We start from the raw sequence: 18592 nt of genomic DNA on the forward strand, positions 1-18592 counted from the left end.
TCTGACGAACAATACTTTTACATTTTATTATGCTATTTAATTTAATATCTCTTTAAATAATACTTAAGGAATTTGATAATTTTGTTTTAAATTAAATAATAAGTTTTATATTTATTATTTGGGAAATTTAGTTCAATGAATTGAAATTCCCAAGGTTTCTTTTGCGCTGAGTACAAATTATATTGAAAGAGGAAAAATAGCCGAACCCGTCCAAAAAAGTAAGAGCGCCCTCTGTTGATGTTTTTAACATAAAAAAGACGCGGAAAATAAAACGTGAGTTTTTTCTTTCCAAAAAGTTCTAAATTTTCCAATGGAAGAGTGTTACTTATACTAGAAGTTGGGCGGGAAACCAATAATACTAGTAATACTCCTGATGTTATAGATGTGTTTATTGCAGTGAAAAAGAAGAACCGTTCGTCAAAATACGACAAATACTAGGGGATATTTTTTCGTATTTTGACAGACGGTTCAGCCAGTGTCAGCAGTCATGGATGTTCAGTCAATTTGAAATTGACTAGTCGCTGAATGAGGTCACAACCTCGTCCCCAGGGTGTCGAACAGTACGCGCCCATCACTACCTGCTCTCTCACCCTTTATTAAATAATTTGTCTTGAGTTTTAGTCTTTAGCCCCAATTTTGGAATCACTTGACTTCCCTCCCATTGCCTCCCATGTGCAAAATATTGAACATAAAATTTAATCCGAAATTCAAAAACGGTGGCGTCCGGAAATTTGGCACAAAATGGCGGAGTGTTCCCTAACGTGGAAAATCTCGGAAAATTCCAAATTAACATTTTAGAATTTCTGTAAACTTGATAAATTCTGATAAATAATTATTATCGATCATCGAGCTAATACACATACCCAGCCAGATGTTTGTCAGAAAATTATTTTCTTATTTTTCGGGGCATTTTCAAAGGGTGCACCTTGCACTTGAAAAGAAAATCGGAAAATCACGCCAAAATAAATTTTTCTTTTAACTTTGTTAGTTACGAGTAAATAAACTCGCAATTTATGAACAAGAGTGTTTAGAACTTGATGAAATTTCTGTTTCTGTGAAATTCCAGTTAAAACTTTTGCTCTAGGTAGGCGCTACAGGCGAAAAATCAAAGTGCGCCACGTTGGGGGCTGCGCCACGTTAGGGTACATTCAACAACACAGAACCAGGCAGAAATTAATACTATAGGAAACATTGCTCATTTTTCAGCATGTTCAGCTCAGGATGTGGTCTAACGTTAAAACCATGGAGGTAGAATTATATATACTATGGGGTCTCACATAAACTATAAAGTAACAATAATTCATAAGGTTTCCGCAACATGTTGCGTGCATGTTAACTGCAGACTTTGTACACTTCCAGTTCCAAAGGTCATTTATTTGATTGCGTATTGTTACTTCTACAATAAGAAAATCACTCTTTTATTTGTGAATGTCGTGTTTATTTGCTGGTGGTTAACTTTTTGTGTTGAATTTGCTTTTTATTTCTTAGAAAATAAGTTTTTTTCCTGTGGTCTTTACCGAATTGGCTTTGTCTGTAGTAAACTTGTGACAAACTGCAAATAATATTGACTTTATAACAAATTTATCTGACGGTTGATTTTCTTGTTTTATTTCTAGAATCTCCAGAAATGGAATTAACAACACAGGATCTCTACACGGTAGCAAGCTCTTTGCAGCAAACACTCTCGGCTAACATCACAGAAAGAAGAGCAGGTACGCAGCAGAACCCTCCTCCTCCCCCATCCAACCAACCCCCCCCCCCCAGCTCCTTAACATCCCCTCCCTCCCCCCCCCCCCCCCACCCCCACAATTTCATTTAACAGTAGCCTGTTGAAATTCGGCCTTGAGTTTTAAACCGAGTAATCTGGGAGTTTCGTTTCAAGTTTCTGTCCCTTCATTCCAGCCGAAGCCTACCTGGAGTCCGTTGAGGCCCGCGCTAACTACTCCATCTTCCTGTTGGAGTTGCTGAGCAAAGATGACGTGGACAGCACTATCAGGATCTCTGCGGCTGTCACCTTCAAGAACTTCGTGCGTCGGAACTGGAGAGTGGTAAGTTTAAAGTCCACTCTTTCCTGGACTTTATTTTGCGCAGCAACCTACTAACGACTCAAAACAAGTCCTTGTTTTAAAAATGCGGCCCTTCTTTTGTTTTGATATGGCAAAGAAAGAATGGGTCAAAATCAAAATTGCCAATGTAATGTGTTTCTGAAATGTGTTTAGGTTGAGGACGAGCCCAATAAGATCAATGACGCCGACAGGGGCTTGGTCAAAGACAAGATTGTCGAGCTGATGCTGGGGATGCCTGAAAATCTCCAACGACAGGTGTGTAGATTGTAGAGAACCTATAGGAGTATTGACTCCATTTGCAAACTCAAGAGGGCGCTACTCAGTCTGAATCGCAGAGCTGTATATGTTAGCCTTTTTTGGATATGGTGGACACAATAGGGGTCTATTTGGAGTGGGTTCACTTCTTTTTGTAAGTTACCCAAATTTACCCAATCAAAATATAGCCCTTTGTCCGCCGTATCTCAAATAGGCTAGTACAGGGTTGGACAGCGGTAGTCCGCTCGCCAAATGCGAGCAAAAACAGCGGCAGACTTGTCAAAAAAGTAGTCCAGCTGGGGAGTACGATTGTAAAATATTGCGAAATGCTTCAAAACCTCCAGTTGGATTTTGGTGAAATCTGAGAGGGTTGGGGTAAATGCTCAGGCTGTCTTAAAACAAAAAAAATGAAATTACCATGCAAACCTTCACGTCTTATTTCACATTGACTTCCTCGCGATTCCTCTTCTCAGTTGAGTGAAGCCATAAGCATCATCGGCTTGGAAGATTTTCCTCAGAAGTGGCACAAGCTTCTTGAGCAGATGAAAGAGAAATTGGGCAGCGATGACTACAACGTCATCAACGGCATCCTCAGAACAGCACACTCCCTCTTCAAAAGGTCGGAATTAATGAATTAATTAATAAGAATGACCCCAATATTTTTACTATTTATTTCGGAGCCAGTTTACAATCTTATTTTCATCTCATTACACTTGGAATTTCAGTGACTGATTAAGAATAAAAAAATTTCACATCGGATATTCAAAAACTACTTTTCTAACCTAACAGGAATGCAACTTTTTCTCGGATCCGCTTATTTCCTCGTTTTTTACTTCTCATGAATGCCATTACAAATTGAAAAATACTCTACAAAGTCTTGTGTGGTTTGGACTTTTCCCTTTTTTTTCCTAAATTCCCAGTTCCATGCCTGACCTAAGTTCCATTGTGGAATTTCTGAACTCATTTTCAGAAGAGGCTAAACAACTTAAAATTATCCTTTGAAAAGAAGGATTTGTATAATTTGTATTTGTAAACAAATTCCTTGGGGCTGTCAGACAGTATTGCCTACATATTTGTGGAATTTCAACCAAGTATGGGACGTATAAATATCACATTTTTATTGTGGCCAATTTGGAACTTAGCAGGATTTTTCCGTGCCTAACAAATTTGAACTGTGTGAATTCTCTGCAGGTATCGTCATGAGTTCAAGTCCCAGGAATTATGGACGGAAATCAAGATGGTCCTGGACAAGCTTGCCGAGCCGCTTACCATTTTATTTGAGGTAATAGACACTCCCCTAGTAACAATTGGAAAGATTTCCATATACGAAGTTCACTAATTTTCCTCTGTATTGACTAACAAGCCCCCAGATAGCGATTTCATGTCATCAAAGTCAATTTGAGCAGTGAGAAAATACAAGCATTTTCTTAGAAAACACTTAGAATTTTTCAGTCCAATCTCATAGGGTTTGTACACAGGGTGTTGAGTGAACTTCGTATATGGAAATCTTTCCGAACAATTTTGTTTAGTTCTCCAACTTTTCAACAGTTACAATAATAAATTGATCTTCAAAGTGTCTTTATCTTAGTAGGATTCAACATTCCTTTCTTTAGTGCCTAGAGTTCCGCAAGATTTGTTGTAAGGATTTTGTTCAGTCAAAGACAAATTTTGGTGATGTTTCCAGTAGTGGATAAAAAAGTCCAACCGTTTGTTTCAAACTGGGTGAGTGTTGGATACATATTCCTTACGATGTGGGAAAATTAATGGCCAATATGTACAGTTTTGAACACATACTTGAAAAATTTGAGCCCTGCTGTGATAGATTTTTGTTTAAATATTATAATTATGTTTTTTATTTTTTTATTTTGACTTCAGAAAACAGTGCATCTTACTGGCGTGACTGATATCAAGACACAATACGATGCCTTGGTCCTGATGTGCAAGGTCTTCTACAGTCTAAACTGTCAGGTGAGCCTCAACAGCGCCCTCTAGTGGTACACAATTCTCACTTTGGTATAGAATCAGAGATGGGCCAACAAGTTCTCGTCCTTATGACCTTTGACACAGGCCAGCGTAGATTAAATATATACACAAGAACAAATAGTCGCAGTCGATCATGAAATTGTACTGGAGAACCAGTTGCGTGATTAACCAGCTACATAATTAACCAGTTACGTGATTAACCAGTTTAACCAGATTAACGTGATTTGCTCTTGGTGTGGTTTGCAGGGAGTCTCATTTAACCCTTACCCAAACCTAAACATTCACCCTAACCCTAACTCCAACTAATTCCACCCAAACCCTAATCCTTACTGTCCTGTTCTCACAGACCATGAGGGCAGGTCTCCAGACTACCGTTCCTTTCACTGAATTTAAACCCACAAGTGGGGAAGAAGCACGTATGAGTCCGCTACAAGACTCTGATGCTGCGCAGTGTGGACTTATTCATTCATACTCTTCAGTGTTTTGTTTTTTATATATTGATATTCCTAAATATCAATTGTCTCTCCATGCAGGACCTGCCCGAGTACTTTGAGGACAACATGAACACATGGATGACTAACTTCCTCAAACTCGTCAGTGAGGACGTTCCTGCCCTACACACCAAGGTTGGTTTTTGTTTTATGCTCTTTTATCGTTAACCCTAACAATCTCCGTCCAGGCAAATTCCAACACCAAGGTTTGTTGGAATCTGTTGGAGTGAGTACTGCATTAGTAAAGTGATTATGCTTTACGTGGGGTTAGGCATACCACCATAATCAGAGTCCAACAGTTTGGGTGTAGAGTTTACCATATGGTGTTGGAATTTGCAGGAGTGAGGAAGGTTCCTAGTAAATCACAGTAGGGGGTTAGGGTTAACATACCGGCGTTAAACATAAACATGGCGGCAAGTGCTGGGAATGGCCAGATACATCGAAACAAAAACAATTGCACAGAAACCATAAACCAAAACAAACAAACAAACAAAATATAAAACTTCTCTTCAAATGTCCCAATCATCTTTCCTCCTCAATCACCCCTCCCCCACAAAAAAATATAAATAAATAAACACACAAAAAATTAAGAAATTAGAATCAAAATTTGCTTGCCCCAATTTTTTTTTCAGTTCAGCTTTAATACATGACTGTCAAACTTTGGAAAAGTTTGCAGATTATGCGAAATGGCTCTCTCTTTAAAAAAAAAAAGGAGGTTCTTTAGAAAAACTAGAGGTTTTACTCAGTGTTCTGGTAAAAATTTCCCGATCATCGTATTCATGTTGGTTTTTTTGCTTTAATGCATGATTTAGAATGAAGAAGAGGCTGGGACCTTAGAGCGACTCAAATCCCAGATCTGCGACAACATCGCCCTCTATGCGCAGAAATACGACGAGGAGTTCGGCACGTTCCTGCCGCAGTTTGTCACAGCCGTCTGGCATCTGCTGGTGACCACCGGCAAGGAAGTCAAATACGATCTGGTCAGTAGGAAGCATTGAAAAGTTAACTTGTGTAAGGATTCGAACCCTAGACCACTAGATTACTGTAGCTGTGCTGAACCAACTGAGCTATCAGACCTTCATTTGCATCTTGAAAATCTGAGAAGTTATAACTATTTAGTCAAAATCCTTGCAAACCAACTGGGCAATATGAAAAATTGAAATTTAACTTGGGGGAATTGAACCCCAGACCTAAAGATTACTGTAACTGTGCTGAACCAACTGTGATATGTCTGTGTTTACAGCCATGCAGTTGCTTGTTACTTGAATTAAATTTTTCTTGATTATCTGAAAATTATCAGTTTGAACCCCAGACCTCTAGATGACTGTACATGTGTTTTAACAACCAAGTTATCTAGGTCTGTCTATATTATTTGGAAATTATCAGTATTGAGCATTGAGAATTAACTTGAGCGGAGTTTGAACCCCAGACTTATAGATTACTGTACATGTGTTTTAACATCCAAGTTATCTAGGTCTGTGTTTATAGTCCTGCAGTTGCTTTTTACTTGAATTAAAATTTTCTTGATTATTATCAGTATTATTAATTGAAAATTAAGTGAAGTAGGATTCGAACCTCAGACCTCTTGGTTACTGTAGCTGTGCTTTAACAACTGAGCTATATAGCTCCGTGTTTACAGACCTGTAGTTCTTGTTATTTGAAGTATAGTTTCCTGATCATCTGGAAACTTACTATTTGTTAATTCAACCTAAGATCTTTCAAAAACTTTTCAGGAGTTTTGGAAGAATTTTGGTTTGAAAATGGTAGACCCCATTAATTATTACCTGATTTGAGGCTTGATTCACCTTGAAAGTTTAAACAGAGTTTCCAGTATATTTGTGAAGTTTGGAGGATTTTTTAAGATGCCTGACAAAAATATGGAGACACCTGGGTTATAATGCCATCCCACAAAACCACATTTTTAAGCCATATTTCAGCACAAAATGGCCTCTTCCGAAGAATAGAAGACTTTTTTGCCGTCGGTCAAATCTGACGTCATGAAATATTCCTGTTTTCAGTTGGTGAGTAACGCCATTCAGTTCCTGGCGTCAGTCGCCGACCGTGCTCACTACAAGGATCTCTTTGAGAAACCTGAAGTCTTGACCAGCATCTGCGAGAAAGTCATCGTGCCTAACATGGAGTTCAGAGGTACATTGCTGCCCAACTTTTATTGATATCCTTCAATTAGACCCCAAATGTACGTAAACGTTATAAACTAGATAGACTGAGAAATATTTCTAATTCAAGAAAATTCTTTGGTTGACATGCATTCAGAATAATCTACTTTGATCAAATTTTCAACTCTCACAATTTATGATTTTTCCTTCTTTGCTGTTAGCATCCGATGAGGAGTTGTTTGAGTTCAACCCAGAGGAGTACATTCGAAGAGATATCGAAGGCTCAGGTTGGTTTTCCATTGGGCAATGAACTTTTTTTTCCCGAAATTTTACAGATGATGTATTTGTGAAAACTGTTCTTTTGCAAGAGACAACTTAAGAATATAATCTTGTTTACTGTTTACGCTTTATGTTTTAACATACAGTTTATTCCATGGCGTTTTCTTGCTAGATATTGACACGCGGCGACGTTCTGCCTGCGATCTCGTCAAATCTCTCTGTAAATTCTTCGAGGCGACCGTGACTCAGATTTTCTCGAGTTACGTCGGCGCCATGCTTGAGGTAATTTTTTGTGTAAACAAACAGTCGTATCTCTGTGTACAATTTTTTTATTTGCAGAAATTCCCTTTTGTGGCTTCAAAATTCAAAAGGACCACATCAAAGCTGGTGGTATATTCAGGCATGCAACTTTTCCTCGGATCAGCTGATTTCCTCTTTTTTTTACTTCCCCTGTGTGCCATTGAAAATAGAAAAACACTGTACAAATTCTGGGGAAAATTTGAATTTCCTCTTTTTTGTGTGATTTCCCAGTTGCATGCCTGTATATTTGGCCCACTCTGTGAGCCATGCAGGTCAAAAGTGTGAACCATTTTCTTATGCTTCTGGCTTCTTAGGTCAGTGCATGGATTGAAATCGTTAATCTTAGGCGCTGTTTACCCAAGATTCTTGTTTATTTCTTACAGCTGTATGCCTCCAATCCTACCACTAACTGGAAGAGTAAAGATGCAGCCATATATCTGGTCACCTCACTGGCCTCCAAGTCCAAGACACAAAAGGTAAAGAAAAGTCTCGAATCGCAGGCACTAACTTCGAACAGTAACAGGTTTTAAGGGTGGATTTGGCTTGAAGCCAGGCTCCAGCGTATCTTTCAAGGTCATGGTAGTCTAAGTCTTGAGTAAAAATCTGTTTTAGTCATGTTGTGATAATTCAAAACAGAGCTAAATTTCAAAATAAAATTTGTTCCCACCAGCATGGTACAACGGAGGTCAGACAGCTTGTCAACATTAACGATTTCTTCACTGCACACATTGCTTCAGATCTCCAATCAGACAAAGGTAGGTCTCATTGACAACTCGTCTCAACAATAATGCAGACAGTTTCACAGTGACTCCAGATCAGTTTATCTACTAAGCCCAAGTCATAAAACGGCATTCAACGTTAAACCTCTCTGATGTATGAACAATCTGATAAAAATTGCAGCAATCTTTACTGTTGGGTTCCCATCATCTTTTCAGCAGAATTGTAATCAAGTGCTCACAAGTCTTTCACAAAATCAATCACACATCAAGTGAGAAACTGAACTGTTTTAAGTGCAAAAGTATTCCTTGATCAGCGTTCATTCCCTGTTATAAGTCAACTAACTTGGTTTTTTTTTTTTGACATGAGATTACCTTGAGATAGACTCTTGATTTTGATTTTGATTTTTTGATTTTGAAATTCAGTAAAAATGTAAGCACAGGATGGTTAAGGGAACTGACTTATTTTGTTGCCTTTGTCCGTTATGATTAAGATTTGTTTTCTGCTTTCACCCAGTCGATGAGTTTCCAGTTCTCAAGGCCGACGCTATCAAGTACGTGATGGCCTTCCGTCAGATCATACCCGCGGAGGTCCTGTCAGCGGCTATTCCATGTCTCATCACCCTACTCCGAGCGGAGAGTACCGTGGTCCATACCTACGCAGCTCACGCCATTGAGAGACTCTTCACGGTCAAACTGGGTAACGGACACGGAGCGTGAGTTCAAAAATCTTGAGTTTGGAAGATTTTTTTTAAATTTCTTAACCAGTTCGCATCGGATGATGTGTATACACGCTGGAAGCGGGGCCAGAAAAATCTGTCAGTGACCTGCTCGCAGCAAGCGAGGCCAGAAATATCAGGGTGTGCTACCCGCAGATGACAGCCTAATCCATCTTGGATCGAGGTTCGTGAAAAACAATCCCGCGCCCGTCAATGTCAAAATAATCCCGCGCCCGTCAATGTCAAAATAATCCAGGCTTGAACTGGTTAAAGAAAAAAAATTAAAAGTTGTGTCAGATGAGGAAATTTTCAGTCAACTTTTTTTTCTGGTAATCTCTAAAAAAAAAAAAAATAATAATAATGACGTATAATTTTCAGTTTTCATATATACGATGGAATTTACATCGGGAGCTGTAAATTCAATATTGCGTTTAGCCGTTTGCTGACCCCGGCAAGCTCAGTGGTCGAGTGGTAAGACGTCCGCACTAATAAGCAGGAGGTCGTGGGTTCTAGTCCCATTTGAGTAGTTTGTGAATACTGAATTCCTGTAAACTGTTGGTTGTGCATGTATTGCCCTCAAAAGTTGCCTGTTACAATTTGCCTCATTTTTCCATGGCCTTCAAAGAATCTCCGTCCCTAACCTGGGTGCTGACGTTGTGCAACAACAGTGGGTACTGATAAAAAGAAATGGCCGGACAGGATTCGTACCTTGGTCACATCGCACCTCTCGCCAGGTACTCACTTCTTGCCTTTCTGTGTCTTGCCGTTTCAGTATCTCGGTCGAAAGTGTCAAACCGCACATTGAGCTGCTGCTGACCAACCTCTTCGCTGCGATGGAGTTCTCAGGATCGGAAGAGAACGAATACATCATGAAAGGTATAGGCTTTTAACCAAATAGCACTTGCATTACAATGCATTTATTTCTTAACCCTAAGCCTGCCAGACGCAACACAGTGCATCAGGTGTCAAAGTCTGTGGGGCCTTGCTGCATTGAGCCATCAACTTCAGTGCATTAACGCCCGATTCTGAGACAATGAGAGCTAATCCCATTGAACAATGCCACAGTTGTATCTTGCTGCAGTTGGTGACCACAGACTCTGAGGCAATAAGCCAGTTTAGGGGACTTGGTAACCAAATCTGCATTCTGTGCAATTTTTCGTGCAATCAAGAAAAGATGGAACTTTCGTTCGCACAAAAGGTTTGACACACAAGACACCTAAAAAAAAACTTGCTGTCCAAAGGTTTTTGCAAAAATGTTATACTTCAGAACACGATGATCTCTTCAATTTTGCTGGTGCCCAGCTATGCTTTTGCATGCATATGATGAAATTTATATCCCGAAATAAAATCGGCAAATCTTGATCTGCACATGCGCAGCTGGAATACTGAACACGCTTATGTGGTCGTGAGACTTTTTGACCTGATGGATCTTGCTACACTGAGCAGGCTTGTCATTTTCACAAGTGTTGCTGCGTTTTAGCCAAAAATACCCTGGAAGGTTCACAGTGCTGGCGGGTACATGGACTAATGTGTTAAAAAATGTAAACTTGAAGAAATTAAATCGCAGCTTTGGGTATACCACAGGTACTGGAATCAATGACAAAATGAAATAAAATGTTTAAATGTTGTTTCTGTTTTGTGTTCTGTTTGTCTTGTAGCAATCATGAGATCCCTTGTCATGCTGAAAGCGGAGGCTGTACCTTACCTGCAAGTCATCGTCGCCAAACTGACTGAGAAATTGCTCCTTGTCAGCAAGGTGAAGAAACTTAAAGCATGGCCAACTCCCAAGAAACCAGGGGCTGTTAATTAATTGAGTGTGACATTAGGCTTCGTCTGAATTACTTGGCTGTGGCTGGAAAGAACACATGCGTCTATGAGAAGTGGCCAGAGCCATAGCCAGGGCTATCTCTTATCAACGGCTTGACTCAGCTAGCAGAAAGAATGACAAGCAAATTTGCCGATGATATTTAGTTCTTGCATTTGAAATGTAAAGTAAAATCTGTCACGAGCCTTTGTGGCCCATCAGGCCGGCGTTAATCTCCGGTTTCAGTAGCATGAAACGACTGAGAATATTTCTATTCCCCTGGATGGGATGCTAGTCCATCGCAGGTTACTCCCCAGCTAATGCCGGTACCCATTTATACTCCTGGGTGGAGAGAGGCAAGTAGGGATGAAGTGGCTTGCCCAACCCCAAGGACACAACATATGTGACCTGTTCTGTCAAAATCAGACTTTTCTGGGCATACGGTCAAAAATGAGATTTTTGCATAATGTTAAAATATGGACATTTTCGTTTTAAAAGGTGGTAATATTTTTGAAACCGGTCATTCCTGGGCAAAAATATGCTATTTTGAAGTTCATTGTGTCGAAAAGTAGAAAACAGAGAAAATGGCCACAAACGTCACAAAACAGACATTTCTTTAACTGATATACCTTAACAAATCATCAAAAATACTTTATTTAGAGTTCAAATTATGGTTTTAAACTTTTAAAGTATATTTTAGACATGTTCAGTATTACAAATATGCAAAAATTAGAAAATCGCACAAAAATCACCCCCACAGCGTTTTTTGGTCCTATCTCAATTTCAACCTCTACCCAGAATCGTCTGCTTTTGACAGAACAGGTCACATATGGCCAGCGGCTGGATTCGAACCCCTGACCCTCTGATCATGAGTCATAAACTTAACTACCAGGCCACACTCCCCACATTGAAGTGTGAGCAGGCCTTAAAGTAATGCCTCTTAATATTTTCCTCAGAATCCCAGCAAGCCTCACTTCAACCACTACCTGTTTGAGGCCATCAGTCTGTCTGTCCGGTCCGGTTGCCAAGCCGACGCATCCAACGTCTCCATCTTTGAGATGGCCCTGTTTCCACCATTCCAAGACATACTCACTGCAGACATTGGAGGTAAGACTCATGTCTCAGGCCAAATTTTTGACCAATTTTGTTTGCATGCCGTTGTAGAAATTGATACTACGAAGTAATTACCATAGCTGCTATAAACGATTTGAAGAAATTTCAGACGCTCAAACTCATCGCAACTTATATGTCAGCTCATTACAAGTTATGACAAGTCTCTGGTTCAGTATCATTTCAGAGGCATTTCACGATATAATGAGCTGAGAAACAAGCCCAAAGTCTAGACATAATGTAAATATTTTTGTAAATTAAAGTTTAGAAGTTGTAATGAGTTTGGTGAAATTGAGAAAATTTGAAATGATTTTATGATGCCTTTGCAGTTAAGCTCAATTTAGTGCAGCGAGTTGGTGCTTTAGGTTTGGTAACATTGACAAATTAACGAGGTCTACCGCGGTTCACACTGTTCTAATCAGTTGTGAAATCTTTCCTTTTTCTGCTTAGAGTTCATCCCCTACGTGTTCCAGATCATGTCGCTCATGCTTGAGATGCACACGGACTGCCCCGCTCCTTACATGGTCCTCTTCCCCCACCTCCTCACCCCCGTCTTGTGGGAGAAGCAGGGCAACATCCCGCCCCTGGTCCGCCTCATCCAGGCCTACATTGAGAAGGGTTCGGCCGACATCGTCAAGGAAGGCAAAGTGGTGAGTCTCGCGCTGCCCATCACAAGTCCTCAATAGTACTCACAAGTCCTCACAAGTCTTCACAATCCAAAAAGTCCTCACAAGTCCATCTCAAGTCCTCACAAGTGCCAAAAGTCCCCTTGGTCCTCACAAGTTCATCAAAAGTCCATCTCAAGTCCTCACAAGTCTATATCAAGTCCTCAGGAGTCTATCTGAAGTCCTCAGGAGTCTATCTCAAGTCCTCACAAGTGCCAAAAGTCTTAAATAGTCCCCTAGGTCCTCAAAAGTCCTCACAAGTCTATATCAAGTCCTCACAAGTCCCCAAAAGTTCTCACAAGTCATCGCAAGTCTATATCAAGTCCTCACAAATCCTTGCAGTCCCCACTAGACCATTACAAGTCCTCACAAGTCAAAAGCCAGTGTAATTGTTTTCCTGAACTTTTAGCTTGGCATCCTGGGCGTGTTTCAGAAGTTGATTTCCTCCAAAGCCAACGATCACCAAGGCTTCTACGTCATGCAGAGCCTTCTGGAACACATGGAAGCGTAAGTCATAGCCCTCAAAATTATTCTCACAGAACATCCGGAAAATTCTGAATGTCCCGATCACATCATAAAGAACATCCCTCTGTGAGAATTGGAAATGCGCTTTGTTTTCAAACTGAATTCACCATGTTCACTTGTGCTTGTATGACTCAGTTTGAGATAACCAGGTTTGATAACCAAGTGTGATAACTAGGATAGGTAGCTGAGTTAGAGTGTCCCGATCACATCATAAAGAACATCCCTCTGTTGGAATTGGAAATGCTCTTTGTTTTCAATCTGAATTCACCACGTTCACTGGTGCTTGTCTGACTCAGTTTGAGATAACCAGGTTAATTAACCAAGTGTGATAACTAGGTTAGATAACCAAGTGTGATAACCAGGTTAGATAACCAAGTGTGATAACTAGGTTAGATAACCAAGTGTGATAACTAGGCTAGATAACCGAGTTAGATCAACAGGTTTAGGGCAAAGTTTAAAAAAGCTGGTATTGCAGAGACGACCTGACCAGAAGGAGTATTGACAAGGGTTCAGGGCTGCCACAACAAGTCCAAATTCTTATGTCCTATGATTTTGGTGACGTGGCTACCTTTGATGCAAAGTTTTAACCTTTTTCTTTTGAAATTGTAGCCTTTTTTTTGTTGAAAAATATTGTCGTTTCTTTTGTGTTGACAGGTCAGCCTTGTCGGAGCACATTCACAAGATTTTCCTGCTGCTGTTCCAGAGACTAACCCACTCCAAGACCACAAAGTTCGTCAAAAGTAAGCACAAGAAACTTCTTTTCAGTCAGGTTTCAAAAAAGAAAAATGCAGAAATGTAGATTGATACATGCCCGTTTTGCTGTTATTATATAACTGATTTATGTCAAAATACTCATGAACTCTTGTTTAACAAAGTAAACTAAAATATGGTAAATCCGGCAACCGCTGCTATGTACATCAGATTCGAACCTGCCAACCGATCCCGTAAGCTTGGAGGTCCAGTGGTAAGACATCTGCACTATAAAGCAGGAGGTCGTAGGTTGGAGTCCCACCTGAGTGATTTTTTCCAACTTTCACGCGGGAGGTAACACACTGAGTATACAGTGTTTATACGTCGGTGAAGGGCAAAAACCTAATTTCATTAACATCACCCCGACGCAAACTGAATTCCATCTTATGAACAAACTAAAACACCTGTGCTGGGTTTTCTGAGCTCAGTCTTTTATCTGTTCCCCATTGTGAAGGTCTTCTGGTCTTCTTCAGTCTGTTTGCTGTCAAGCACGGCGCTGATTCCCTGGTCCGCATGATTGAAGAAATCCAAGCCAAGTAAGTCAGCATAATGAACGACTTGTTAATGATCTGTGACTTCCATCAAAATGAGGGATAAGTTGGAATATCCACATTTGGATAAAGTGAGCACTTTGCAGTAATGAGCCTCGTTTTTACCCATTTCCACGGAAATGTTGCAGTGATTATTACTGAGTATCAGGCGTTGAAAATGAACCTAACTTAAAGAAATTTAATTGAAAAATGATCGGCACGTTTGAATAGTTTAGTAGTGATACTTGAGAAAACCTCCGTACCTTGATGTTGGTAGAGCAGGTCACATTTTTTAACGAGAGTAAAAGTGTAAACCATTTCCTGCGTTGGAAAAAAATCAACCGTCCTTGAATTGGCTGAACGATAGCTGTTCTTAAATTGTTGATTCCAAAGACTGATAACAGAACTAAAAATAATAATTGTGCTTATATAGCGCTCTCCATCGTATCAACGATCTCAAAGCGCTTTACAATTATTACCCCGTTCATCAGGCCATGAGACCACGCGGCAGCCGATATCAGCGCGCAATCGGTCCTCGACCCTCACAGGTACCCATTTATACTCCTCGGTGGAGAGAGGCAATTGTAGTAAGTGTCTTGCCCAAGAACACAAGCATCAGCGCAATCTGGCCTCTACCCTCACAGGTACCCATTTATACTCCTGGGTGAAGAGAGGCAATTGTAGTAAAGTGTCTTGCCCAAGATCACAAGCATCAGCACAATCTTGTCTCTACCCTCACAGGTACCCATTCATACTCCTGGGTGGAGAGAGGCAATTGTAGTTCAGTGTCTTGCCCAAGAACACAAGCATCAGCACAATCTTGTCTCTACCCTCACAGGTACCCATTCATACTCCTGGGTGGAGAGAGGCAATTGTAGTTCAGTGTCTTGCCCAAGAACACAAGCATCAGCACAATCTGGCCTCTACCCTCACAGGTACCCATTTATACTCCTGGATGGAGAGAGGCAATTGTAGTAAAGTGTCTTGCCCAAGATCACAAGCATCAGCACAATCTTGTCTCTACCCTCACAGGTACCCATTCATACTCCTGGGTGGAGAGAGGCAATTGTAGTAAAGTGTCTTGCCCAAGAACACAAGCATCAGCACAATCTTGTCTCTACCCTCACAGGTACCCATTCATACTCCTGGGTGGAGAGAGGCAATTGTAGTTCAGTGTCTTGCCCAAGAACACAAGCATCAGCACAATCTTGTCTCTACCCTCACAGGTACCCATTCATACTCCTGGGTGGAGAGAGGCAATTGTAGTTCAGTGTCTTGCCCAAGGGCACAAACACCATGTTTCCCAGTCAGGGTTCGAATCCACGCACCTTGGTACACGAGTTAAACACCGTAACCACTGGACCATGGCGTTCTAGCTACATTATCTGTTTGTTTATTTGTTTGTTGTTTGTCTGTTTCTTTTTGTTTGTTCAGGATGTTTGGCATGGTACTGGAGAAGTTGTACATTCCCGAGGTGCAGAAAGTCTCGGGTCACCTGGAGAGGAAGATATGCGCCGTTGGAATCACGAAGATACTGACTGAATGCCCAGCGATGTTTGAACCAGCACTACAACCGCACTGGTGAGTAACAAGACCAGGAAAGTCTAGCAAAGCGGGTCCCAGAGCGCACGGAATTCTGTTTGATTGATTCAGAACGGCTAATCAATGGAAAACTTGTCCTGCGTCTGGTCTACATAATGGGCCAATTATGAACGGCAATTCACTGGATGTCTTTTCACGATTTAGCCCATTCATTGTAGCAGGATAATCCTATATGTGACCCACTCCACACAAAAAAAAGGGTATTAGGTCGCGTTGTGTATTATCGTGTAATGGCCCACTCAATGTTGAGAGGGTGAACATTTCGTCAAAATATGATTTTCATTTTTTTTTTGTCATGAATGACATCTTTAATACCTAGTTTCAGGATTCATTCACAGAAATGTTGGTTTCGATGAATAAAGTGGGGACAAAGTGACAATTTTGAGTGTATCGTGCCTAAATCTACAACAAAGCCAGCTATTTTAAAGCCTGTTTTCTCAGTTGTGTAATTTGAACTCCATGTACATGTAAGTTATTAATATTAACATGCACATACATCATATCTCCAGAACTGGAGGGGCCATGGAGCTGTATCATATATACCAAATGAAAGCTGACGTTCCCACCATGTATATAATTCAATTTCATATAACATTTTTGCAACATCATACCTTTTTTTGTGGTCACATATGATAGCACTGCCTGGTACTCTTCACCTACAGCCATTCTAAGTCACAAGTGGAAGTCAGTCCATTTGTGCACATTCAAAACAACATTAATTGATCATACCTTGCTTCATGAACCAGTGTGCGCAGTATGCACACATGTTCCTTCCTGGAAGCTCTCACGAGTGATTACGAAGCACGCCCTCTTTTGTCCGCACATGAAACCCTGTGAGCGCCCTCTTTTGTCCGTACACGGAGTCCAACTGAAACCACTGATTGCCATTGTTCTTTTTTTGCCCACCAGGACCAACCTTCTGCAAGCCTTAGTCCACCTCTTTGAGCTCCCGGAGGACGACAGTCTACCGGACGATGAGCACTTTATAGAGATAGAGGATACCCCTGGGTACCAGACCGCTTACTCTCAGCTGGCATTTGCTGGGAAGCATGAGACCGATCCGTTCAGGGGAGCGGTGCCCGACGCTAAGATCTTTCTGGCGCAGGGGCTGAAGAGTGTCTGTACGGCACACCCAGAGGTGAGAACCCTTCCAGTTTTATATTTTAGGAGTTTGTAGTTTTGGGCTAAAAAAAACAATTTAGAGGATTTTTTTGGGGGAGTGGAAAGGGGAAGGGAACTATATATGTGAAGACCTAGTTTTGGACTTTTGTGCTTCAGAACTTTTTGTCACCCTACAGAAAGTCTTCCTTTTTTTAAGAGTAGAAGGAAAAGATTGCGATCAACTTCACTACACTTCTCAAATTCTCAGAAAAAAATTAATTTCTTCAAGAAAAAAAGGGACTTAGCTAGTTTCTGGGGGATCTTTTTGTTTACAGTGGGGTGGTATATATTTGTGCAGATTTTGTTGGGGGTCTGAAAAGCTGTTCACAGTCTTTTGGCTGTATTTCAGATTTTGTTTTTGAAATTTTCATTTAAAGTTGGAAACAGGACTGTGCAGTAGATACCTTCCCTTGGTTTTATATTCAATCTCTCATTTATATTTGTCTGTTCTCTCCCAGCTGGTACAACTCATCAAGACTGGCCTCGACGAGAAAGTGGCCAACTGCCTGCAGGTTTATTTGACTGCTGCACATGTCACCTTGGGATGATGACAATGACCAATGACAATGACGTCACAGGTGGTGCCATGTCACCTTGGGATGATGACAATGACCAATGACAATGACGTCAAGAAGGTGACATCTAGAACCCTCTCAGAGGTACCACTGAGCCACTTTCATGATATCCACCATTCCAACTGATAATGCCGCCTATGTGTCACCTTGGGATGATGACAATGACCAATGACAATGACGTCACAGGTGGTGACATCTAGAACCCTCTCAGAGATACCACTGAGCCACTTTCACAATCCCCATCATTCTAACCGGAAACTAGGACCAGTCAGTTAAGCTACATTCAACTCAAATGTTAACGTACAGTTCGCGTCAACAATAAACTCAAGCATGAGCAGCAGCATGATCTATATGTAAAAAATGTAGAAGCAGTCAGTAAAGATTGCTAGTGATACATTGATTAAATGTTTTCATTCGCACATCGTTGATGTTTTTTTGTCAACATGCCAATTTCTTTCTTCAGAAATCTTTAGCTTGTTTGCATTTTATTACAAGTTGTTCTTTACAGGCCTATATGATATTTCTGCCATTTTTTTAGTTTACTTTTGCATTTTGAACTTAAAACATTGGATATAAAGTGTGACCATTATTTGCATGGCATGTATTTATGATGTAAATTGTACAAAGTATTCCTTGATGGCTATTGCATACATTTAAGGCGTTGAGCAAAAAAAAGTAGGATAGAAATGGTGACAAGTTGGGTCACCGTAACATCGGGAGTAAAACCATTCACTTTTTGAAAGTATTTTACACTATTTACAAAGCAAGTTGCAGACCATGCATTATGGTCATATCAACCCAAACATGACCAAAAAGTACAGCCTTATTGGTTAATAATCTAGATTAAGATACAAAGATGTATTTCACATGTTTTGGGGAACTGAATTTGACAGCGTTATTGGTTATCTGACTGCTTAAAATTGAAGCGAACCACGTTTGATACT

General features: G+C 40.5%; 1 protein-coding gene across 4 annotated transcripts; it reads left to right on the forward strand.

The window, feature by feature from the left end:
* The first annotated feature begins 191 nt into the window (after nt 1-191).
* Nucleotides 192-17918, forward strand: LOC119729191 (exportin-2-like). 4 transcript variants are annotated; one of them, XM_038201747.1, is made up of 26 exons: nt 192-273; nt 1617-1712; nt 1903-2048; nt 2220-2321; nt 2795-2940; nt 3513-3603; nt 4197-4289; nt 4838-4930; nt 5608-5775; nt 6814-6943; nt 7134-7199; nt 7364-7473; nt 7875-7967; nt 8162-8246; nt 8725-8923; nt 9699-9802; nt 10585-10682; nt 11687-11837; nt 12291-12490; nt 12915-13012; nt 13685-13770; nt 14235-14316; nt 15745-15891; nt 16822-17050; nt 17532-17651; nt 17835-17918. In XM_038201747.1, the coding sequence occupies exons 2-25, from the start codon at nt 1628-1630 to the stop codon at nt 17619-17621; spliced, it is 2892 nt and encodes a 963-aa protein (XP_038057675.1). In that variant the 5' UTR covers nt 192-273; nt 1617-1627; the 3' UTR covers nt 17622-17651; nt 17835-17918. The 4 variants fall into 4 exon arrangements, with proteins under 4 accessions (XP_038057675.1, XP_038057674.1, XP_038057672.1 ...); XM_038201746.1 differs by lacking the exon at nt 17835-17918 and adding an exon at nt 17709-17801 and having other exon boundaries at nt 17532-17654; XM_038201744.1 differs by lacking the exon at nt 17835-17918 and having other exon boundaries at nt 17532-17795.
* Nucleotides 17919-18592: the final 674 nt, after the last annotated feature.

This window comes from Patiria miniata, unplaced genomic scaffold (assembly GCF_015706575.1).
Source record: "Patiria miniata isolate m_02_andy unplaced genomic scaffold, ASM1570657v1 HiC_scaffold_20, whole genome shotgun sequence".
Taxonomy (NCBI): domain Eukaryota; kingdom Metazoa; phylum Echinodermata; class Asteroidea; order Valvatida; family Asterinidae; genus Patiria; species Patiria miniata.